Source organism: Hakea prostrata, chromosome 6, assembly GCF_041222555.1.
Source record: "Hakea prostrata isolate BN-2017 chromosome 6, UWA_Hpros_2, whole genome shotgun sequence".
Taxonomy (NCBI): Eukaryota; Viridiplantae; Streptophyta; class Magnoliopsida; order Proteales; family Proteaceae; genus Hakea; species Hakea prostrata.
In genome coordinates this window covers 41,038,944-41,064,115 of record NC_142605.1, presented here as the reverse complement: position 1 = coordinate 41,064,115, position 25,172 = coordinate 41,038,944, and the positions used below count along the sequence as shown (strand labels likewise).

Sequence of the window (25,172 nt, the reverse complement as noted above, 5' to 3'; positions counted from 1 at the left end):
TTCAAATCAAAATACAATCTCATTCATGCATGCAACGCAGAATATTGTGCCACGGCAGTTGCCACTTAGTGAGCTGGGTCGTTAATTTCTTTTTTACATAATAACAGTTTGTTTTACTAGACTTTACTTCAGTCTTGCGCATTTAATACACAGAACCGTCATGCAAAACACTCGAAATTTCGGATACGATGGACTGAAATCTTGCTTGACCGAATGCACATAAGTGTTGAAGCAATTTCGTTACTTTACCATTCATATTGCAACATCCATGCTGCCCTCCACGTTGCTATTAATCGTGGTTTTCATAAATGAACAAATGACATCACAGTTACGCCAATTTTCTTAAGTGAACAATCACATCAAGAGATACAACTACTATTCTATTAAATACTTCAACAAGGTCTAGTTCATCCTTCTAAAGACCCTCCATCAGGACCAATTTTTGGTTTCTTATCTCCAAGTTGGATGTTTGCAAAGAGAGTCTGGTTCTTATCCTTCCACATCATCTTTCATCTTTGTAATATTAATTGCCCTAGAATATTTTGTGTATATTCTTAATTGTGAATCTCCTCTTTTGTAAAGCATAGATTAGGAAAGTCAATAATACATCCATATATAGATTTTGATATTAGATTCATCGAGATCAGCTTATATGGGCTTCAACTACATCTCTAAGACAACTTCTATTTATAATTTGAACATATAATAAGACTTCACTTTTAGCCCCAAGAAGATTTGAATTCTTAACGTGATCATGCTATAAAACATTGGTCTTTTGCCAATTGAACCAATCCTTGAATTGTTTTATTATAGTAGCAGCTATGTTTTACTGTAGATGTAGTTTAGTAGTGACTAAAATTATTCTTGAGTAATTCTATGAAACAACATAAACGTTTTATGCTTTAAGTGCACTAATCAAATTATTAATACATAAAAAATGTTGTGAGTGACCATTTTCATGCTCCACTCTCCAACAAAAACGTCAATAGGGATTTCCATTTATTGTAATCCTTTCTATAGCACAAAGCTCAAACTCAGTGCCTTAATGGGTGGCCTTTACATGACAGATAAAGTATTATGTCGACCTAATTGAAAAGAGAAAAATATAACTAACCTATGCTTATATTGTTCATACTGATCCAACATGTCCTCCATCATAATTTAATTCATCTGATGATGATATTATAATGATGATATAGCACTTTCGGAAATACATGCTTGTCCTAATTGAGATGGGGCTAGCCATTTTCGATTAAAATAGAAACCCTTTAATTCTTAATTGTTTCTTTAGAAATCAATTTGTAGGAGTCAACTTATTTATAGTTAATAAAATGTTACTGGAGTGAAGTGCATTGTACTAAAAGTAAATGCATCAAAAATGGGTGCCAATATATGAGAACCATCATACCCAAAAAAGAATTTATTAAGCAACATCTTTATGTGATTGCATTAATCTGTATCTTGAGAGTATCATCATCATGGCCTTCGTTATCAGGAGGGATAAATTCTGTAAGTGGATCACTAAAATATTTTTCTTCCTTATATTGAGTTATGCTGATTGCTGATACAGATTTTAGAAATTGGACCACATCTCATGAGATCGATTGGTATTATTAACACTAAAAGGGATATCGATTTTTATGTTTTTGAGTTTTGTCATTCTTTGGATGAGAAAAAGATAATTACATGACTCTCTAAAAGTCCATTGAAGTGGTCCATCTTCCTTGTGTTAAGAGAAATAATGATATAGCAATTCTAAAACCGAAAAACTATTGTGAATCTCTTATAAACTTAAAATGTTGAAACATCTATTTTGCAATAGTATTGAAAACCCAACTGTTAGTCAATATATATATCAGCAATATTATAGCTCTTGGGTAACAGGTTCAGGGAACATAACTCAATAGAGTTTAGCTTAGGCTTTTGGGTTAGCTGTTTGGTGCAATCTGTGTCCTCCAGAATCAAACATGGTTTTGTACTTTTTTTAGTATATGAAAACAATAATAAAAAGTTGACGTGAAATGTTTAACCTGCTTTAAGTCTTAATATCTTAATCTTCTAATTAAAGAAAACTTCTATAAAGGCCAAAGTTTTAGTGGAGATTGTCTAAGGAAGGAATCTCTAATAAATCATCAAATTTTGGATATGACACAGAAGTTAAATTACCTGCTCTCTACGTTGGTGCAGGGTTTATACAACCAAAACAGTGAATCACTCATCTCTTTTAGTTTTTGGCATATTATCACAAGCCTGGGAATCTCTCATTGGAAGTGTATTTTTTGGAAGTTTTGGTCTGGTTGGTTCATTTGGGATCTCATGAGTTATTCCTTTTCACCAAAACTAGCTTGTATAGAATATAACTCAGGGAGTTAGGAATTAAAACTATAATATAATTAATTCAAATCCACATACCTGCAGGTTTCCGAATTGAAATCCTCAACTACTTTTCTTCAGTGATCTTTCTGTGGGGGAGAGAGAGAGAGACTTTGAGAGCGTGGCTCTGTGGAAAAAGAAGGGACAAGAGGTGGATGGTTTTGATGGGAAAAAAAGGTGTGATTAGACATTGTTGATGCAATAGAAAGGAGCTGCAAAGGAAAAGAGAAAAGGAAGTAGGGTGGTTTGAGATTTGAGAGGGATTCCATTTTAGAAGCAGCTTTTTAGGTTTTGTAGGGCAATGATACATGACTTGTGACTTGTGAGTGCATTGAGCGAGAATTTGATGTGATACCCTACAGTGTATTCCATCATGGATTGTTGGCTCCTCATAATACATAAGGGCCTCTCATCAACTCAATTGTTTTATCATTTCTTGATACTTCAATTCCCTGGCTACTTAATTCTGATTTGGAGATTAGACTTTTGTAAAGCCTTTAAACCTCACCAAGTGGACTAAATAATCTCCACTTTGATAGATGCTCAACATATATTTTAACAACTCTTGTCTTACAAGTTACTCCCCTTGAACCAATGCTTATATCATGGTCGGTATTACTTTTCATTATTCCTAAAGCTTAGAAGAGACAAGAAGGATAACTAGATAAAAGTATTGAGAAATGGAGTTCATGGTTCTTGATGAGATTGTATAGTTACGAATATTCAAAGTTAGAAACCAAACACTTATTTGTGCCAAAGGTGAAAATTTGGTTCATACCTTTCTGTGCATATAATAATAATACATTAGGCATGTGTTTATTTGGATTATTAGAACTAAGATCAATCAAAAGAAATTCTTTTTTTTGGGGGGGGAACAAGTTTTGTTTTTTATAAATTGGGATGGGGTATTACATAATATAACTCAGGATTATGACTTTGGCTGCAAGAGGATTCAAACTATGGCCTCCTATTTTGAGGTGTCGGTGTTTTACCAACTAAGTGTCTCCTCAGGGTTCAATTAAAAGAAACTTGGACTCACTTTTGGTTGGCTTACAATGATTCAATGTATATCTTTAAATGTATATAAAAGATATCATGGAGTCCGGATCGGGGTAGAGGCTTGTGCTCATATCATTCTCTCACACATTAGGAGGGTCCAAATACCTCTTATCTCTGAGCATTAACAAAATAGACTATCCTTCTAAACATATGATGATAAAGGCACAATCCCCTAGCTGCCTAAGTAAAAGATCATATCTTGGAGTCCGAATCCTCAACCCACATCCTTTCATTATACATTTAGAAAGGTCTAGATATCTCTTACCCCTAAACATTAATGAGGTGGACTTTCCTTCTAAACATATGATGATAAAGGTGTACACTGAGTAAAAATTCATATATCGAAGTTTGTATTATGCTTACATCCCTTCATATCACATTTAGGGGGGAACTCCTCCTTCTAAACATATGATGATAAAAGTGTGTGGAGAGCACAATTTTCTAGTTGTAATTTGAGTGAAAGATCATATATTGGAATTTGAATCATCTACCCCAATTGGTAGAGGATTGTATTTGCATATCTCAATTACATGTTTGGGAGGCAAATATTTCTCACCTTTGAGCATTAAGAAGTAGAACCTTCTTCTTGTAAAGATCCTCTCCACTCAACCTACTCGAACCCTCATTGTCGACATTCATATTAAGTCTAACACAGGTATTCCAGACCTTATGTAGGTGTGGAAAAATAAGGGCACAGGTAAGTTGAGTAGTGTCTTCGAGAACATACAAGAATCCTATAGAAATCCGTGTAGCCTAGTATTGAGTCAGAATGATAAACTTTTGCAGCAAATATTTATTAGAAGTGGAAATCTTTTATTCTATTTTCAATTCTTTACTTTTTAATATTCTTGCAACATACAGAAGAAGTTTAGTCCCACACGATTGAGTTAATCTAGAACTGCTTGGTTTATGATCTCAGAAAGAATCTCTTCAACTTAGAACTGCAACTTTAAGTTGAACATAATGAGCCTTTCTGGTTTCACTTATGAAATAACCAGCTGACATGATATATATTCGCCAGCATCAGAAATATATTAGGCTCTTCGAACTAACAGCCTTAAAAGGCAGAAAAAGATCTGTCCAATCATAAATAGGTGAGCAATTCCATCAACACCTAGAAAGATCAAAAACCCTAACCCCACAAGTAATAAAGTCTACAAAGCAATTTTCAGACCAACTACTAAAGTTAACAACAATAGAACTAGAGGCGCTCTTGAGCACTAAAACCTCATTTTGAACTACAACTCCTACCCAATCCAATGAATGTCCATATCCATTTACAGCATCAATAGTACATTTACAGTCTGAATTTATAACAAGATTAGTCACCCTTTATATATCATATTATATAGAGAGAGAGAGAGGAAGTACCTTAAAGGCCTGATGGGCCAGAAGTTAATACAGTGGAGGAGGACAGGAATTAGGTCCCTTTCGTTTAATTATTTATATTATCATTTTAAAATAGGTTTTGTCTGATTCTTATCATCCACTCTCTTAGGTCACCTATAAAATGAGATCATTTCATTTCTAGATTCATGAATTGTTTGGCAGTTCTGGTGATCTCTTCCAGAGTTCTATTCATCAGGCGGGAGTTGTTCTCCATGGCTAGTCGCTTTCTTCAAATGTCTTCCTCCGGTGTGATCGTACATCTCTTCTCTCTCAGATTAAATACTGTTTGACTTCACATCTTGCTATCAAAAAATAAAAAGGGACTTCACATCTGATCTTTCCATTTCAGTTTGCATATCCATTATATTTCAATGCTATACTTTTGCTCGTCCATCTCTTTCTTTCTGGGTTTTGAGTGATGATTGATGAACAACATCTCTTATTAAATATGAGTTGTTCTTATTAAATATGAACCTTATAAGAAGACTTGATATGGGTTTTCACTAAGCATGATGGGTTTTTCAAGAAATGAATCAAATTAAATGTTTTTCAAGATTCTTGATATTGAGAAGCTTGTAATATGATAGAGAGCTTTCTTCAGTCCACTCATGGGTATGTTGTAGGATTTAATTAGCTGCCGACTCATTCGCCCAAATACCAAGTAAAGAAGGTGGAAATAATGCTTGGTAAATGAGTGAATGATGCGGGAGATTAGTTGAATCTTATGATTCCCATACTTGGACTGAAGGGAGCTCCCTACCTTAACATGCTCTCAAATTATTTTCTTTGGGCAAATGGTTCTCTAGTTAGCTTTCCAGGTTTTAATCCCAGTGGTTGGATCTGTAGCTCTTTAAGCCCTCAATTTCTTGTGAATCATGTCTTCAAATCTTATTAGTGATTTGCTATTTCTCAGCAATCTGGTGTCTTAATTTCTTCTGCAATAATGGTTTCCTTTACCTGTTTTGAGCAAGACTGGTAGAGACATATGGGTTAACTTCACACTTCCACTAACAATTGTTGTCAAATTTCTCTGATTGTTTCCGAAGTTTTGTTGATAATAGTACCACTAATTATGCATGCAGAAGGAGAGAAAACTGGTAAGGCTCCTGAGAGATGAATCTGCAAAATCTTTGTACCTTAGTGTTCAAATTAATTAGTATGTCTCACCAAACTGTTGTTCTCTTCTGCTGTCTTAGTGAGTATTAAGGACTTCTTCATTCTTGGACATGATTTTATGAACGCTAGAAGGGGAGAAAAGATGATGATCAACTGCTTCTCACCTGGAGAGTAGCTAGTGCAACTGTGCAAGTACCAAAAACATCCGAGATCCATGCATGAATGCTGCATTTCCAAACCTCTCCGATATTTCTGTAAATTTTCTTCTCTGGCCAATTGACAAACGATCCAACTAGTAAAATCCAGTTTCTGAAACTTTGTAGAAACTCATTATTTTAATGGTAGTGATGATGTCATTCTACGTAAGAAGGTTTTCTGGTTGATTTATTTTTTGCTTTGGTTAGATTCTTCCTTTATGGCAATGTTGAAGGTGGAGATCGCATTTCCTATCTATGTTACAAATGATCTTTTAGCCTAAAAGTGTTATGCATGAGTATATGATTCTTGCTCGATTTTTTAGAAACCCCTCTCTCTTGCCGATCGTTTATTTTTATTTGTGTAAGAATAAATTTTGTTACAGTTCGTGGTTAGGATTAAATCTTGTTCTTGTTAGGTTGCTCTTGTCAACAGGAGATGAGTAGAGACAATGGGAGATCTCAGCTCTCAACCATTCGTTAGTAGGCTTTATTGTCAGACCCATCTGAACCTTAAACACCATTGCTGTGAGCCTGTGAACCTATGAGGTGGGTGTAGTAGAAGACGAAACCCTAACAGCAAGATCCCTTCAAAGTGAGGCAATTGAGGAACAAAAGAAAATGTATGAAAACTCAAAAAAAAAAAAAAATTCTAAAAGTCATTGCTGTAGAATCAAAATTCCTTATCAGTTAAAGTAGCCAAGGTAGAGTTTTACATTCTCTTCATACCTCATAAAGAGAAAGGTCTGAAGTCTGGATCTTCTATTTGTTACGTTCTCCACCCGATAACATACACTACAAGAAAACGGACTTATGGCGTCACTTCGGTTCGAAAACGCGGCTATAACATGAGAGGAACGTATATCTCTTCTTCAACAAAAAGATAATCTAGAATTCAGCGGTCCACCTTTAAATTTTGACCCCAACAAAAAAAAATTCAGAAATGGGCATTCCTCTTAATGTATAATGTAAAAGTATAAAAAGAGTTCAGAAGGGTCATTATTCGCCAGGCTTTGCTTGATCACACACTACGTTTCGTCGAAATCCATTAAATTTCAGCCATTTCAGGGCCCAACGATTTATTTTTTCGACTGCAAACGAAACTTTCTGAAATTCCCCTGAATGTCACCGATATTTTGGGAATCACCGAAAGTCTTGAAAAAATATTGAATGTTGCCAGAGATGGAGAAGAAAGAGGGAGAGGATACCAAACCCTCATCCCTGTCTTCCCCGGCAAACCCTATATTAAGGACCATAAACTCAGTTGGTTAGGGAGAAACCCACTTTTCCTGTAAATATTTGAGTGATATTATACTGGCTGATTTTCTTCTTCACATTAGATCTTAAATCACTCTGTTTTCTTCTAGTCGATATTCAAATCCCAGAACTAATCCTATTATGAACTTCCAAATAGCTTTAATGGGCTGAGTATAAATCTTATCTCCAAGAAAGACTCTTTAGAGAGTTTTTTGGGAGCAGCTAAAATGCTCATGGAAGGGGCCAAAATACGAGCGACCGGGCTCAAAAGATCGCTGGTGAACTGAGACATTTCAGTGCGTTGAGGGAACAAAGAAAAGCTCCAGCAGATAAGAATGAACAGTCGATCGGCAATTTACAAGGAGACAGGGAAATGGAAGCTGATATCGCCATGGTCGGCGCCAGTAGCTTGTGTAGTATTTTAATTTTTATGCAAACTCATACCTTCTCCCATAGACCATATTCACGGTTTACCATAGACTATATTCATAGTTTATGGATGTTTGACTCATAGGAATCTAAGTGTTAGGAAGAAGAGCAGTCGATTTCCTATTTTAAGTCTTGACTTAAGTGAAAAAATCGATTGACGTTTAGCATTTCTTTTCTTTGGTTGCCAACCCCGGTTTTCAAGGCTTTGACCTGACTAATTCGGTGTTCGACCTGAGTCCGGTTTTCAAGGCTTTGACCTGACTAATTCGGTGTTCGACCTGAGTCCCTGGCTGTGGTGGGTGAGTCTCCCAACGAAATTTTTTGCATTCACAAGGTTTCTATACCGAAACTTCGCTTAAGCAGATGAAGCTGCTTACCATTTGGACCAACCCCCGTTTAGTCGACTTTTAGCATTTCTAATCACACATGGTAGAAGAATGAATGAATCATAATTTTGTCTTACTATTTTTAACTTTTGGACGAATTGCACCGTTGATGTGGATCCTCGATTAAAGCAAAATTTTGCCAAAATTTCTTACCTCGTAGCTTGTGCTTGATCCCTTTCCTAGCAGTGTGGAGAAGTTACAACGAAAATTTAATATGGCCATGGCCAGGGACTTCTACTCATGGAGGCAACCGTAGTGTGTAGGGCCACCACAATTGTGAAATTATTGATATTAGTGGGGTTCTTGATACTAATGGTGTTTCTGTTTCCTACTTAGTTGCTTCATTTTGCTAAAATTGGTTTGCAAATTTCTTGGGAACTACTTTTACTAAAAACAGAAGACATTATTTGAGATATCATGTCAAAATATGTCAATTGTCACATCTACTTTTCACTAGATCTGTGGAATCTATTCTTTGATTTCTTCTCGCCTTTCCAGAAATTGTTTCACACTAAATCACGCAAATTCAATAATTCTCTTACTTCCATCCATTTGATGTATTCTGTCAAAATATGTCAATTGTCACATCTACTTTTCAGTGGATCTTCTGTGGGATCTATTCTTTGATTTCTTCCTTCTCGCTTTCCTGATCGAAATTGTTTCCAAATTCAATAACTCTGTATTTCCATTCCATCATTCATTTTTTTTTTTGGGGTTAAATTCCATCATTTTCTTAAAACTTCCCAAAGGAAAATCTGAAAACATTTCCTTATTATTATTTTACAAAAATATTATAAATGAACAGAGACGCTTAAAACTTGTATTTTAAACTTAGAAATAATAATTTGGAATAAAAGAACGTCACAAACCAAAGTAGTTTTTTTTTTTTTTGGGGTAAACCGTCACACGCCAAAGTCGCACAAGGCACAACCACCTTAACAGAGCAATTCAGTCATGGAGAACTCGAGCAATTGGAAAATGCTGAGCAAGGTTGAGGTGGGAACCTGTGAAGAAGCTTTCCAAGAACGGGACTTTCCAATCCCATGAAGATTGAAGAAGGTATGCAACAGACCTCATCTTTGAACAGCAGACCACTTCCTATTGTTGATTCCCTCGATCTCAACCGCTCCAACCTTGGGTTTGATTCAGTTAGTTTTTGGGAGAATTCTCCATCATCATATACAGAACTCTTTGCTGAGAGATCTCTTCATGATAGACGGACGTATTCAGGGATTTAGATCACAACATCAGATTGATTAACAACTTACAATCAATGACACAGAATAAAGGTATACATTTGATGCCCTTTGCAGAGAGATCTCTGATTTAGATCATTGTCGTTCTTCACTTATTAAGTTTCAATGTTGTCTGTGGTTTATTCCATAGGAGGTTGAAGAAAAACCATAGAAGATAGATGGCTTATTGCTTTCATTTCCTATGGCATCTCCTGGGAGACCTTCTAAGTTATGGATCAGGGGGTCTAAGGTCATAGCTCTTGACATTCCTCTGCTGTTTGAGGCTAAGAGGCATCAGTGGTCAAAGCCCTTAACCTGGAGTCTTTGCATGTCTTTGCCCAGGTCATTGGGCCCTTAACCTGGAGAGAATTTGTGCTTACCAGAGATGGTGCATTTTTCACTCTTGTTTCTGTAGTTGTGCCTGTTGTTGCTTGGGGGAGCCTTTGTAACAATGATGGAACAAAGCAATAAAGACAATATCATTAGTGCTGGGCTTGAGTGGAATAAAATGAAACACCACTGTTTGATTCTAATTTATATCTCTTGTTATGTGTTCAAAAAGTACTATGCTTGCTTTGGAAAATGTGGTTGGTGGGGATGCTGGAAACACATCTTTGATCCCCAAGCTCAGCCAGTTTGTTTGTCAGCAGATTCAATGGAAACAGCTATGATGTTTTTAATATGGCAAACCTGAGATCTTGAATGTTGGATTGCATAGAGAAACCAAGTTTCCATTCACAAGATTAGTGTGAACCTCTCTTCCATGCAAAAATGTGTCTCCACCTCAAGTAGAGCAGGCATTTGTTTCAATAAATGCAGTCAGTTAAATTCAGACTCACTACTTTGGTACGAGATGAGAACATTACGCAGAAGAAAAGCAGGATTTACCTGTTCTTCCCTGCACTTAAGTCTTAATACAGTGTGTGATGCAGAACAGCAAGGTTTCTCACCATAAACTGGTCCAACACACATCCTGCTTTAGAAGACAAAATTGTTTAGAGTAATACTATCAGCAAATTAATTATTCTTGGTTTGACAAAATTTCATAGCCTAAGCATCAAATATAAAACCATACCCCTGCATGTGTCATTCTAAGTTTCTATCCACTGCAATCATTATAATTGACAATTATATTTCCCTCCTAAATCCTCTTCATATTGCTCATACCTTTCACAACTCGTCTGATTGTTTTCAGGTTCAACCCTCTATACATTATACACGGATGTGATTTATCTGGAAGAATACCATACTAAAAGGGAACCGATTCAAAAGACAAGTTTGCCATGCATTTGCAATGTCTTGAAATAAGTTTTGGGATGCGAGTACCACAATGAAAGGTCTCACCTACTGGGCAGGCCCACCAACAGTTCTACCTAGGCTGGTCACTTGTTTGAATTCATAGTTCTGCTGTTGCTCTCAAACAGGTTCATATAAGCCCAACATGTGACCATCAAGGCATCGCATAGCTGCAACCTGCAATACAAACCCAGCATGTTCTATTTGATCTTCAGGTTCTCTAGATCATGAGACTAATGTATATATATAATTGGCACAATGCTTCCAAATGAGGATGTTACCTTCCCATGAATCTCATTCTTGATGGGACCATCCAACTCTGCTCCTAATCCCATCAACTTTGTCACCGAGCTGTCAATGTCCATTACAGTGAAGGACAGATGTGAACTGTATCCATTCTGCAAAACATGGTCACTATGAAGCAGGGATTAGAGGCAGACCAAAAGAAAATATTGGCACAAGTTTTACTTACCGCAAAAGAAAATTTTTAGAACCAACAGCAGTTAAACTTGTTCTTAACCAGGTTAGTTATGCAAAAATGCAGACCAATTTTGAACTCAGGATCCATCACTCAAAAGTTCCAGCTAGCTCTTAGCAAAATAGACAAAGTAAAAAATCAAAGAGTTCCCTCATTTCTTAGCAATTTATGTGCCGGAGATATCCCAAGACCAATAATAGAACCACAAAAACTGTTTCTATGAAATGTGAAATGGAAGAGGTAACTATACAAGCTTAAGGTTCCGTCTTCAAACTCAAAGTCACTAAACATTCCCACTACAACTAGTATACTCAGCACAATTGTTATCCCTTGGTTTGGCATTGTCCACCAGTGGAGGGTTTTGGTATGCATGTTATTTACTAAGAATGCAAAAGTATATCATCCAGCTTTAGAACAGACATCCTACTTCTGAACTTAATACTTCCAGGGTACCCCAGAGGTACCCACTTGGTCATCTGCTGTAACATCCTGATCATATTTGGTATGATACCGATGGCTAGTACAGCAAGGACACAACAGGTAGCATTCTAAGAAACTCATGGTCAAAACCATACAAATTTCACTTTGAGCTTGACATGATGCAACCTAAAGTGATCCAACAGGATGCTTAACAAGTTAAACATAATTATTATAAGCATTGCATCAATATATTTAGTGAAAAATTAACTTGTCACTGGATTTCATTTCAGAAATTCCCGAGTTATTCTCTGCTCTCAGTGTCATGCTTGGAATCTAACCTGTTAACCTCCCATGAGCACCTTACTCAATCGCCAATCGCTTCACCAAATGCCCAATATCATCATCAAGTCTTCTAGGCTTCACAGCCACAATGTTTTCCAAGATGTCACCCCACCCCAACCTACCAGGTGCAAAAGACAACCCACCACCAGCATTAGTCTGATGAAAATTTCAATCAAGCTACTATGGAGTGTCCACAAGCACCTGATCAAGTATAAACTTAAAACATAGACACAAGAGTCTAAAGAAACCCTCAGCAAGCAGACATTTTCTCTTCCATGAACCTGCCGTGAATCCCCGAAATTCTGCTCTCTGGAGAACCATAAGCCTTCAATAAAATGAAACAGCTTTCCTGTAAACCTTTAAAATTGGTGTCTTCACCTTCAAACTGATACTATTTCATGCTATATGAAGATTCAGCTATCTAGGAACCAAACAAGTTGGTGAATAACTTAAGCTACTCCAACAATACATAAGATGAAAGATAGTTCTTGGTGCAATAGCTTACAAATTAAGAAACATAAAATTTATAACTCCTGATATTGACATCTCATAAAATGTTCATTAAGAAGGGTGAACAAAACTCTGTATGGAGCATAAGTCACGTAAATTTCAAAACTCCTGCCCCTTGACATCTCATAAAAAGTTGGCTAAGAAGGAGGCTGAAAGAGAAAGTACATAAAACTACTCCACTAATTTTCCCATCAACATTTACATGCTTCAGTTCATGATCATCAAGTGCATACCTGAATTTGGATCTTTTGTTCGGGGAACCTTTCCCGAACCTTAAATCCAACGGGAGAAAAATGACCACCTCATAGGTCCACATGGAATAGCATATATAAGTTCTAATTAGCAAGAACCCCCACGTCAACAGTTCCACGCTAAAAATTATCATAGAGATACCCATCATAGTCTGCATAACAATCTCCAAGCGAGATCACTGGTCCGGTATTAAAACCATCATCAAGCAGCATGCAGCTTATTCTAGCCACACTCAGACATCAAACATAAATCCATTGTAAGAAAGGTAGAAGAGTTCTTCAAGCTTTAATTTGTTAGAGCATCATGTGAAGAGATTCATCCTTCCATCCCATCAGTGATATTCTCTATGGAAGATCTTAACCATTCACCACAATTTTTCCCAAGTAATAGATCAGGTAAAAACAGAATATTTCTCATTTAAAGGGGTGAATTGGTAACTCCTATCTGTTCCACCATTCAACTTTATTCAAAGCCATACTCAGTGTTAGCACTGAGGCACGCATGAAGATACTAGGGTAGAGAGCAAGATTCATGTTGGTTTACTTTTGAGGGACCAGTACCAGTAACAAGTTCATCAAAAAGAATAAATCCCCACGCCCACCCCTCCCGGGGATTGGGGCGTTGAGTAATGTTGGATGAGAGTTTCTGACGATCAACTTAAAGCTTATCTCTTCACAACTTTCTTTTTTAATCCTGAATGTGCTTGATAAGAGCAATCTAAATCAATATCTAATATCATTTAAAGCATGTCTACAGGCATCTGAAATGTCTGGGAATCTGCAACAGTATATTATAGATTGAATAAGTGAAACAGAGAAAGTATGCTCCTTGGAACAAATCTCTTATGAGTTTCCTTCCCCTATTTTCGTGTTATGGACTTCAGGGTTTTGAACAGTTCGTTTTTTTTCCCATCCAAACCTCTCAACCTTTCTGCAGATGAAGATACAAACAAGTTGTGCAGGCAACATCACTAAATGTAATTCAGAAATAAAATTGAATAGTACATGTTAACTACACGAACATTTGCATTTGATCTGGATTATAGTAGAATAGAGCAAAAAACTTCAAAAGGACCTATCGAGGTTCTTTAGACTAGTTTGAAAGTCTCTTATAGAAGTATAAACGCAGACAGAGCTGAATGCAGCGGGCGCACATACGCGCAGAAAGGGTGGGGAAGAGAGATCGTTACCTATTGGATTGCACAAGAGCTAATTTGAGGGGGCCAGATTGAAGTTCAGCCCAACGATAACTGCAGACAATGACGCTGAAATCCAGACCTTCCGAGTAAAACCGAGCGGCTCGAGGTACATCTTTGTGGAGTTGAAGAAGCCACCTAAACGAAGCCATCTGACGGATCTATCTTCTCTCTTTCCTTCCCCTGCGTATTCTTTACTTCTTCATGGATAGGCCCCAAACCAGGGAATCAATGGAGAGGCAAAAACAAATGAGAGCATTTCTGTGCGATTTCCATTCCCAATTTTGTTTCTTTTGTTTCTTCCACATCTGAGAAGAGGGCTCATCATATCAGAAAGCAAGGAGCTCCGAGACGGATCATAATAGCGGATCAGGTATAAACCCTGGGTTTTATAATATCGGAACGCAAGGAACTCCGAGACGGATCGTGTAACTGTATAAACCCGGGTGTCAATTGCGTACCAAACCGTTAAATCGTACCAAACCGCGTCATCTAAAATCGCAGCATACCATTCTGGTTTTAGGTACTCATACCATTGGTATATATCGTAACCATACCAAATTGGTATCGTACCAAATTAAGAGATATAAATTGTAATTTTACAATCAAAATACTTTACCATTACCCTATTCCTACTTCTCTAATTATCTATTTCAATTTTTTCGTTAATTTCAAATTATATTGATTGGTTGATCACAATTTCATGTACTAAAATTGTACCGCACTAAATACCATATTTAAACTGTTTTTCCATACCTATTTAATACCGAAACCGTACTGAATTGTTTTTTAAATACCGAAAACTCTGTTGTACCGTTTAAATTCGGTATGGTACGGTTATAGCTTTCGGCATTCGAAATTGGTACCAAAACTGTACCAAAATCATACCGATTGACACCCTTACGGCCATGAGTCAGTTTTGTACGACATATCATCAGTCAAAATGGAACACATGACGTCTCTCTTCATTATAGGTGTTGGTCCTTTTTTCTTTTCATTTTTGTAGGAATTATAGGTGTTGGTCATACCGACGGAACAATATCCCATTAGATTTTAACTAATCCCATATCCTGGATTAATAGGTGTTGGTCTCAACCATGACCTCTTCATTGATAGGTGCTGGTCTTATCCACCAAGCTTGGAATCTATATTAATCCTGTATTCGAATTAAAATCCCTTATGTTAGGTGGTTCATGCTAAATAGACGGTTGAAATTGAAATAATAATTTTAAATGATAAGATTTATTTAGTCGGTCTATAAAAAAAATCTGTTTAGTGCATATCTGCAATATAACTTACATTTTGAAACCCATGTTCTAACTTGTAAGTAAAATCACAAAAACAAGCGCCCATTGTGCTTGAAATCAAATCAAGAGGAATTTCTCAAATCACGTCCTTAGATTGATTTTCCTGGCCAATCAGGGAAAAGGGCAGGGTTAATCAAAGCTGGAATGGGCTTGACTTGGCTTTGTAAGGCTTAGGGTCATGGGTAATAATTATTGGCCCTGAATTAGAGTTAGGGCAATAATAGACTTAGACTATATAGTATATAGGGCTAGGCTTGGGATTTACAAAAATTTAGTCAGCCCTGGCTCTGTTGCAACCGTACATATTGTGTGCCCCTCAAATGTGGTGGAATTCATTGGGACTTCATCAAGTTTAAAATGGCATAAAATGAGGAAAACCCAATCTTGGATACTAAACCTAATAAACATCAATGTCTCCACGTGCAATGGTGATGTCTTCCAAGTAATGAACGCATTGGGGTAACAAAAGAGTATGTGGCTCACCATCTTGCTTTCTTTGCCATATACAAGGCAAGCAAGTGATGATAGCAAATTCTTTGAGTGTTGGTCTTTGACAACTGGGAAGATCTCGTGACCAAACCGTGAGAACAAATTTTTTTTTTTTTATTTTGATTGAATGTCTGATTTATAGATAAATTCAGTATAGCTTGGAGTTTGAACTACTTGGTCAAAATATCTCTAATTAGTCTAGGGATAAACTAAGGTGGTATGCTAACTTCATGATTAATGTTATTCCATATCTAGGAATCTTCTATCTCAATTGATATTAATAGAGTTTATGAATAAATTTAACCGATACAGATGTAATTAATGATATTGATACGTAAATATCTATTATTATTTATTATCAGATAAATAATCCTTAGCATTTCAAGCAATTTGTTTTTCCAATTTATTAAATTCCCAAAAAAAAAAAAAAAAACACTTGAGTTGAAAAAACACACAAAAAATTCACCATGAGAAACGCTATTGGTCGTGGTCTACGATCAACATGACTTTTGCACCCGGACACAATCCAATTCAATGCTAATACATGTATTCCTATTGGTCAATTGGCATGTGCGTCGAACACCAATGAGGACATTTTCAACCATATATATTCTATTTACCAAACAAACCACTCATATTTTACATTTTCAGATTTAAAAAAAAAAAAAAAAAGAGAAAGAAAAAGAAAAGGCAAGGAAAGGCAGGAATGAATTTGTTTTTAATAAAAAAGGACGGTGACGGGGCTATCCTATAAAATTAATGTGCGGTGGCTTGATCTCAAATGGATGGATAGATTTCAATGGACAGGACACCCTTTTTTCTGGTTCACGGGATACGACAGATTAGTGGTTAAAAAAAAAAAAAAAAAACTCGCAGGAACGGAACGGACCAGCAGCAGAAGCTTCGGGTCATGTTCGCTGTTTTCTCTGCTTGACGCAGTTTGGCTGTCGAGACTCTGGAGTTAGATGGGCAGATATATATCTCTTTCTCTCGTTCCTTCTCATCTCTTCTATATTTAGTTTATTTGATTCTCACTGTTCAATTTCTGTCTTCGAAAGGCGTTTCTTCCATATCTGCACACAAGATTAGGGTTAGGGTTAGAGAAAGGGTTACCATCTGTTGTTCTTCCTCTTTGCTTCTTCCTCAGCTTGATCGCTGATGTTCGGATAATTTCTAGTCTTCAGGAGTATGAAAGATTCGAGCACGGATCTATTCGATCCCCGAACCATCATGGACTCTGATTTCGCGCCTGATGGTCACGCTAGTTCAGATGGTGATTTTGGTTTTGCGTTTAATGACAGCAATTTCTCTGATCGTGTTCTTCGAATCGAGATCATGGCGGGGCTGCCTGAAAACAAATCTGACGGAGAAGGTTGTAATTCCATTGCTGATTGGGCTCGCAACCGGAAGCGAAGAAGGGAGGAGATCAAGAAGGAAGGTGGTTAGTATTTTTCTTTCGTTTTACGATAACAAGTACTACTCAGCCTTATCCCAACTACAGCAGTCAATAAATATGAAGAACAACATTCACAAACAGTGTTTTCTTTCGTTCATGCTTGAACACAAAAGTCTCTTTCTCGGGTGGTCTGATTGTGATTAACACATGCCTAGGTTGTTTTAATTTTCTAGGATGATGAGAAAATGATAATCTAGGAACCATTGTTACCAATTTATAATACATCTCTTTTCTCCAACTTTCCAATTTCTTCTTTGTTATGACTTTGCTAAGATCTTTGCTCCTGATGAAGTTGGATGACGGAAAAATCAGCTGCACGCTGAGAATTCGTCGAATCTGAAAATACGACGTTAAAGTTCCGTTGCACCTAGAGGATTAATCATCAATTGTAGAAGTGTTTCTGGAAGCCCATCGCTTCGTGTATATGTGCGTAGCGCGCGGGAGAGATATTTTTATTTTATTTTTGTTTGTTTTAATTTTTTTGATTTTTATTAAGGGTGCTAACTTAGTGGGAAAAGGGGGTGGACACTATTACAATACCATCAGAGAACCCTGACCTGTTCACTAAGAGGAGTTGGTGATTGCAAACTTGAGCCAACGTTTGATGGTCGTATCTGGGAGAGAATGTTCGTTTTATATAAAAATCTAACCTTGGATGGTTTTCACCCTTAAAAGAAGCAATATCTGATATTACATGACATGCTTTAATGTAGAGGGATGGATAAAAATGAGAAAATGGATACATTTAGGCGTTGCATGACATTCCTGTTTCTTGTGTTGTAGTGGGCTTCTTCTTCTTTTATTTATTTATTTATTTATTTTGGGGGGTTGCAAATCATTTATGTGTAATCTGGTCAATTCTTTGTGTTTTTTTATACCTTCTCATTTTTTAAACAAACCAGCACCTTGGCACAGTTTTGAGCCCACTTAAACACAAAAAGACTGTTTCTTTTGAAAAGGCGTAGAAACGCTGTCTTCCAACGGCAGCATTATTGTCTTTTTGACATCAAAACTTATCTTATTTTGAAACCCTAAAAACTCAAAGAATCTTTCTTGTTTCACTCTTTTGTTTGTTTGTTAAGGAAACTTTTTTTCCCCAATGTAACACCATACATGATTTTGGCCCAGAAACAGTGAGAAACATGAAAACGCAAATATGAACGGAAACGTTACCATACAACTGCTTAACTAATTTTTCAGAAAGAAATATGAACAGAAATATTTAATGGCCCTTAACAGTATAATTTTTAAGTTTCTGTTCTTTCTCTCTGTTGGCTTAATACTAATTGCATGGGTGATGCTACAACAAATAAAACAAGTTAAGCTTCTGTGTACAGCTTCATCCATATGTTGAAAGTGAAAGAAGACAATGCTACCTCACATAATAAAGACACACAATAAAAGGCCGTCAATTCCGAGGAAAGAACAACCTTCTATACTTGTCTTTGTTGGCATTATTACCCCTTATTTACTTCGTGGAATTCTAAATTTGTATTTATACAACATGTCAGTGTTTTACAAGGGATTTCTCTTGAGCTGGGGCTCAGAATCATTGGAGTGTTTCATTATGCATCCATAGTTTTCAGTGGCTCTTTCATCCGTAGAATGATGTACTCTCAGTATACTGGTAGTTGAGCTACGTTGCAGACTGTAAGTTATTAGGGGCCTTGTTATTTCTTATTGCCGATATTATCATAATCATCATCATTCTCGAAATGTATGAGAACTTCCAGTTTTATCATAACAGTAAACAGTACCTGTTGGTGAAAAAAGCTCCCAGAATTGATCAGATGAATCTGTGATGGATCTTATTCATGTTTTTCTCTTGATAGCCCCTGTAATTCTTGGAACATCATAACTGTTCAATTTATGCTTTCTCGTGCTTGCTGTGTCATGCATTAATTAGTTGTTTAGAATTTTGTGATGCCCAAGTGCTAATTGATTTTAGTGATCATAGTAGTTTGTTACTTTTATCTTCAGCGGTGGATATTGCCGTATTCCGGGAGGAGCAGGTTTTGAATGTCGGTCTTCCTGATACAGAGGATGGTGTGGCATATGAAAATCAAGATGAGGAAGTTGTGGCAATGATGGAAGAATCACCTCCAGGTATCGGACTGCCCTCAAGTAGACTTTGTACAGTTGTTCTGTTTTGCTTCCCCCCCCCCCCCCCCAATATCTCCCATAAAAAAGTAAACCCCACCACAACACATAATAAGTTGCTGCTGTTACTGTGTCTTACATATTATTGATTTCATAATAGATCATTTTGAAGTGCTGTATCATTTTAAATGATATTCCTGTGCAAAACCACTTCTTTGCATGCAAAGAGGAATCATTGCAGATGGTACTGCATTGCAGTTGATTAGAATTAGTTTGGAAAGTGAAATAAATGTAAGAAGAAAAATTCCTGGAGAAGTAGGAAATTGTAGATTAACATCAGAAAAGTCTAAGCACCATATGGTTAATTTGATGAAGAAAACTAAAATGATATAAAAAAAAATGAATAGCACCCATCAACTTGCCAACTAGTAAAATTCTTTAGGTGTCCCCCCCCCCCCCCCAAAAAAAAAAAAAAAGTTTGCTCAGTGGTGGTAACATAATTGGTTAGTGGGGAAAAACCGGGCTGGGACTCAAAAGAATTAGGTGGAATGTCTTTGTTCTTGAACGACAGAAGTGGAAAGACCTTTGTCTTTTCCAGTTGTGCACTTACGCACTTACCTAGGACCCAAAGTAAAACATGTCATCGAATTTCGGCCGCTTCAGTGACTATCGAAAGTTTTCCCCAAGCGAAACCGAGATAAGCAAGAAATCACCGAATCGATCGAGATATCACCGATATCTCATTTTTTTGTGATATTTTGGCGATTTCTCGTGATTTTAGGTGATTTCTCTCGTGATTCTATAGCGGAATCTTCAAGGTCAATGGACAATCTTACCAATTCTGTCCCAATGATTCAAGCCTCAAAAGGTAATGTGCCAAATGTGGTTAGGGAGGAGAATCTACATAGAATAATTTATGGAAATAATTCAAATTAGGAAGACATTTTGTAGCAAAATCTTTAAGATCAATGAACAATATTATTAATTATATCCAGTGATTTAGGCCTCAAAAGGCAACATGCCAAATGTGGTTAGGGAAGAGTATACATGAAAAAATTTATGGAAACAATTCAAATTATGAAGGGATTTTGTAATGGAATCTTCAAGGTCAATGGATAATATTTCCAAAAATTATGTCCTAGTGATTTAGGCCTCAGAAGGTAACATGATAAATGTGGCTAGGAAAGATAATTTGCATGGAATAATTTATAGGAAATAATTCAAATTTATCGAGTATTGACATCAAATTAGGTTATACACTAAATTTTGGCCCAAACTGCCCTAAAATACCCCGGAAATTGGGGGTCAAAATCTGGCCATATTTGCCGAAAATTCGGCAAAATTTCGCCAGTTCGCCGGGTTCACTAGAGGGCTAACTTGTGAAACTTGCCGAAATTTCGAACATTGCTAGGACCATGTAAGAACATTCAAATTCAGGTAGTCTAACATTAGGGGTATTTTGACGATTTGGGTTTGGATGTTGGTTTAGTCCAGTAGATTTAGGTGCATAAAACTCATACAAGTGGCTTAATGCATAGAACTTTCTGAAGTTGATGTAGAAAATGATCCTATTTGACTGCTGTACATTGCTAACATCAAGAAATAGAATAATCATGAATCTTGAGTAACCGGCCAAGCTGCTAAAATAGCTAAAGTTGTAATAAATCCTGTCAATAAAATGGAAACTCCATCAATTGCTGATCTCCAGTGAATATAGAATATTTATCCATTTAGAATCCTCCTTGAGTTGGATTAATGGATCGTCAAATTTGAAATGATAGCAGAATGCATTTACATAAAGTATACCAGCAAATCACTTTGTTTCCTCTGAGGAAGAAAAAAATTAAAGAACCCAAGGAAATCGGAAAAACCAAAGTTATTGTTAGCCAAGGAAAAGAATTTGTGGTAAAAGCAAGATATGCTTTGACCAGGATAACCTGTACTCAAAATAGGAATAATAAAAAATATAATATTTTGAGTTTGGGTTTTGTTGCTAAATAGAAATCAAACAGATTCAACTAGATAAGAGTTTTCTTGAACATATTAATAAGCTAGACCATACTTCTAGTTGTCTCATGCCATAAATAAGACCCAAACAGTCAGTAAATCTGTTGTGGACAATTCACATCTCTTACGACCTACCCAATCCTCTTTTCTTGGAGCGGAGGCAATTTCTGTAGGTTTACATCCGTCCCAAGGTATCATTTCTAATACATCTGTGGGGCAGGCTTGTACACGTTGACTACATTCTATACTATGTATCATAAATCTTTACTGAATGGGACATTGGGTCTATAAACTTGTGAGTGTCATACATGTTCGATCTAGTAAAAATATACATATAAACTAAATTTATAAACTAATGTAGTAAATGTTTTAGATACCAAATGAATCAATGATTTATCAAATTTTTTTAAATTTATATACAACTGGATCTGCTGATGAGGAAGTTCAAGATACTTGGATTTCTTACCTTTTAGCAAACCTACCATTCATTTCTTGTTAGTGAACTTAGTCATATGTGTTTGTTAAAGGTGCTAATTGGAGTTGGTTATTTACATAGATGATTTTTTTTTGACTCTACTTAATTTTATTAATTTCATTCTTTTATATTTATTTTATTCTATTTGTTTATATTTGTTCTTCAATCGAATTTATGCTGCTTCCTTTTTTCATATCTCACATCACACTCCAGTATCAAGGTGCAAATATTGAAACAGCTTATATCTTTTATAGGTGATGAGGATGTGAACTGCAATGATTTGTCATGGAGCATGGACTGTACAACGGTCCTGAAAGTCCGGTGCATACACATTAGTTCTCCAATTTTAGCAGCAAAAAGTCCTTTTTTCTATAAGGTAAATATCTAACTCTTAAACCATATTCCTTTCTGAATTACTGTTTGATCTGTTCTAATTTTATTTTGTTTTGCTTTGGTAGCTATTCTCAAATGGGATGAGAGAATCAGAACAAAGACATGTAACACTTCGGATTAATGCCTCTGGTAGTGACAGGAAGACTACACTCCATTTTGTTTTTAATTTTTAATTTTTTTAATGTAATTGTTAATGCTTGGTTCATATCCCAAGAAATATGGGATACTTGTTTCTGAGGCTTGTTTATGTGGCATTTAAAGCCTTTTGAGGTTTCTACTGGACTTGTTCTTGTTATTGCATTGTCACCCTAATGCCATATGAAGTATACATGGTTTGTGTGATTGAACATGAAATGCTTACTACTTTTGCATTTTTTCATTTGGACAGAGGAAGCTGCTCTTATGGAGCTCCTTAATTTTATGTACAGCAATACCCTATCTACAACAACTGCTCCTGCTTTGCTGGACATACTGATGGCTGCTGACAAATTTGAGGTGGCTTCATGCATGAGATACTGTAGCCGTCTGCTACGGAACCTTCCCATGACACCTGAGTCAGCATTACTCTATCTGGAGCTTCCTTCCAGTGTTTTAATGGCTGAAGCAGTTCAACCTTTGACTGATGCAGCGAAGCAGTATCTCGCTGCACGTTACAAGGACATAACCAAGTGAGCTATCCTGTTCCATGATACTCTGTTTTCTGTGTTTCGTTCATCTTTGTTTTAATCATTTTCTTCATTAAGCTTAAAATAAAACCATGGTGGTCTGTATTCCTCCTCCCTTGTTTTCCAAACTTTGGTTATCAATACTTGACAATGGTAAGAACCATTAGACTTAATACCAGCATGATTGGGTTCTCTACATCCTTCAATTGGGATCAGATTGCTTCCTGCTGGGGCGTCCTGGGCCTCCACAACGGATGGCAAAACCACTTGAGACAACATTTAGGCTGAGTTTGTTTGCAAAGGTGGGGTGGGAAAAAAGGGGTGGAAAAAAAAAACATGTGGGTCCCATGTGTAGTGGGGTGAGGGAGAAGGAAAGGAAAGGAAAGGAAAGGGTTTTGTGGAAAAGTGATAGTGGTGGGTCCCACTTTTTACTTTTCCCAAATTTCCCACAAAGTCCCACCAAATATGTGGGGTTTTAAAATAGCATGGGGTGGGAAAGTTGGGCTGCCACGTCAGCAGACAAGGTTCCTTGATTCAATGAAACTTGTCTCCCACTTTCCCACCCCAAGCAACCAAACAATATACCATTTTGGTATTTAAAAGAAAAGTAAGAAATCTACACGTTTTTCAAGAATTTTCCCACCCCTTTTTTCCCACCCCATCTTTATTCCAGCAAACAAACGCAGCCTTATGGAACTTGTCACTGAACGGGCCAGGGTTGGCTGTTTTTGGTTACTTCACTGCACAAATGTGGATACTAAACACTTTCTCATGACATTGAAGCAGATTTCTTTGCATGTCATTGACATCTTTATCTTCCCTTTCTGGATTATGAATCTGCTGTGTTTGATCATCCACGATGGATAAGTTTCATAATATTATTATTGCTCTACCAGGTTTCAAGATGAAGTGATGAACTTGCCACTAGCAGGAATTGAAGCTGTATTGTCCAGTGACGATCTCCAGGTGGCATCAGAGGATGCAGTCTATGATTTTGTGCTGAAATGGGCCCGGGCGCAGTATCCCAAACTAGAAGAGCGACGGGAGCTCTTGGGCACTCGTTTGGGCCGTCTCATTCGCTTCCCGTACATGACCTGCCGGAAGCTGAAGAAGGTCCTTACCTGCAATGATTTTGATCATGAGCTAGCATCAAAAGTTGTCCTTGAGGCCCTGTTTTTCAAGGCTGAGGCCCCTCACAGACAACGTTCTTTGGCTGCTGAGGTTAGCGCTGCCAGTAGCCGTCATTTTGTGGAGAGAGCCTATAAGTACCGTCCAGTTAAGGTTGTGGAATTTGAGCTGCCAAGGCAGCAGTGCGTGGTGTACTTGGACTTGAAAAGGGAGGAGTGTGCAAATCTGTTTCCATCAGGGAGGGTTTATTCACAGGCATTTCACTTGGGTGGGCAGGGATTCTTCCTTTCAGCTCACTGTAATATGGACCAGGCGAGTTCATTCCATTGCTTTGGGCTATTTTTGGGTATGCAGGAGAAGGGTTCTGTGAGCTTTGCTGTTGATTATGAATTTGCGGCTAGGGCAAAGCCTACAGAGGAGTATCAAAGCAAGTACAAAGGTAACTATACTTTCACAGGAGGGAAGGCTGTTGGGTACCGGAACCTGTTTGCTGTACCATGGACATCCTTCATGGCTGACGACAGCCTGTTCTTCATCAAAGGCATTCTCCATCTCCGAGCAGAGCTTACTATAAAGCACTAACGCAGAGAGATGTACTACACCCCCCGTATGATAAATAGATTGATTTGGTTTATTTAGCCCTAGCAAAACACCAGGAAGACAATAGGTCCAGCCTTACAGGCGAGATGTTTTAACGGGTTGGTTTCCTTCGCCTGGGCAACATTGTGATTATGACCGTAAAGCAAAACTATCTATTTTGTGGGGTGTGGGCAGCGATACTCGGGTCACTGGTTAACGGTGCTAAGCAGCGCCTTGTTCAGGACATTCAATGGAAGAAATCTGATATGTGCGGTTGATGTCATCGTGTGCATTAGCTCTGGCTTCCTTTACCCACCATCTTTCCTGAAACCTTAAGTTCTCTGAGATGACTTGGTTTTTTAACAAAACTGTCTTCAAGTAGGCGTCTCAGTGCTCTTCTTGCATTTCTTGACATGGTTTTTGTGATACGCAGGTTTCTTTAATCATATTTTATGTATATAAAGTAATTTCTGCAAGCTTGAACTGATCATAGTTTAAAGGGAAACTCTAAAATAGTATTGGTCTCTCGATTGAAATATGATTCAAATTTTATACGTGGTTGGTACATGTAACCTTTTCACAAGTCTCATGGTCGATATATTGCATAACCCTCGTAAATTTTCTCGGGCGTTGCATCTGGTT

General features: G+C 37.1%; 2 protein-coding genes across 3 annotated transcripts; one reads left to right on the top strand and one right to left on the bottom strand.

Moving 5' to 3' along the window:
* Nucleotides 1-10,313: 10,313 nt before the first annotated feature.
* LOC149014187 (uncharacterized) lies at nt 10,314-14,274 on the bottom strand. Its single transcript, XM_089160013.1, has 3 exons — nt 13,926-14,274; nt 11,016-11,148; nt 10,314-10,911 (listed from the first exon to the last, which is right to left on the bottom strand). The coding sequence occupies exons 1-3, from the start codon at nt 14,081-14,083 to the stop codon at nt 10,855-10,857; spliced, it is 348 nt and encodes a 115-aa protein (XP_089016139.1). The 5' UTR covers nt 14,084-14,274; the 3' UTR covers nt 10,314-10,854.
* Nucleotides 14,275-16,580: 2,306 nt separating this feature from the next.
* POB1 (POZ/BTB containing G-protein 1) lies at nt 16,581-25,043 on the top strand. Of its 2 annotated transcripts, none has more exons than XM_089159402.1 (6): nt 16,581-17,165; nt 19,164-19,289; nt 22,020-22,141; nt 22,224-22,287; nt 22,547-22,826; nt 23,720-25,043. In XM_089159402.1, the coding sequence occupies exons 1-6, from the start codon at nt 16,916-16,918 to the stop codon at nt 24,531-24,533; spliced, it is 1,656 nt and encodes a 551-aa protein (XP_089015528.1). In that variant the 5' UTR covers nt 16,581-16,915; the 3' UTR covers nt 24,534-25,043. The 2 variants fall into 2 exon arrangements, with proteins under 2 accessions (XP_089015528.1, XP_089015527.1); XM_089159401.1 differs by having other exon boundaries at nt 16,581-17,168.
* The last annotated feature ends 129 nt before the right edge of the window (nt 25,044-25,172 follow it).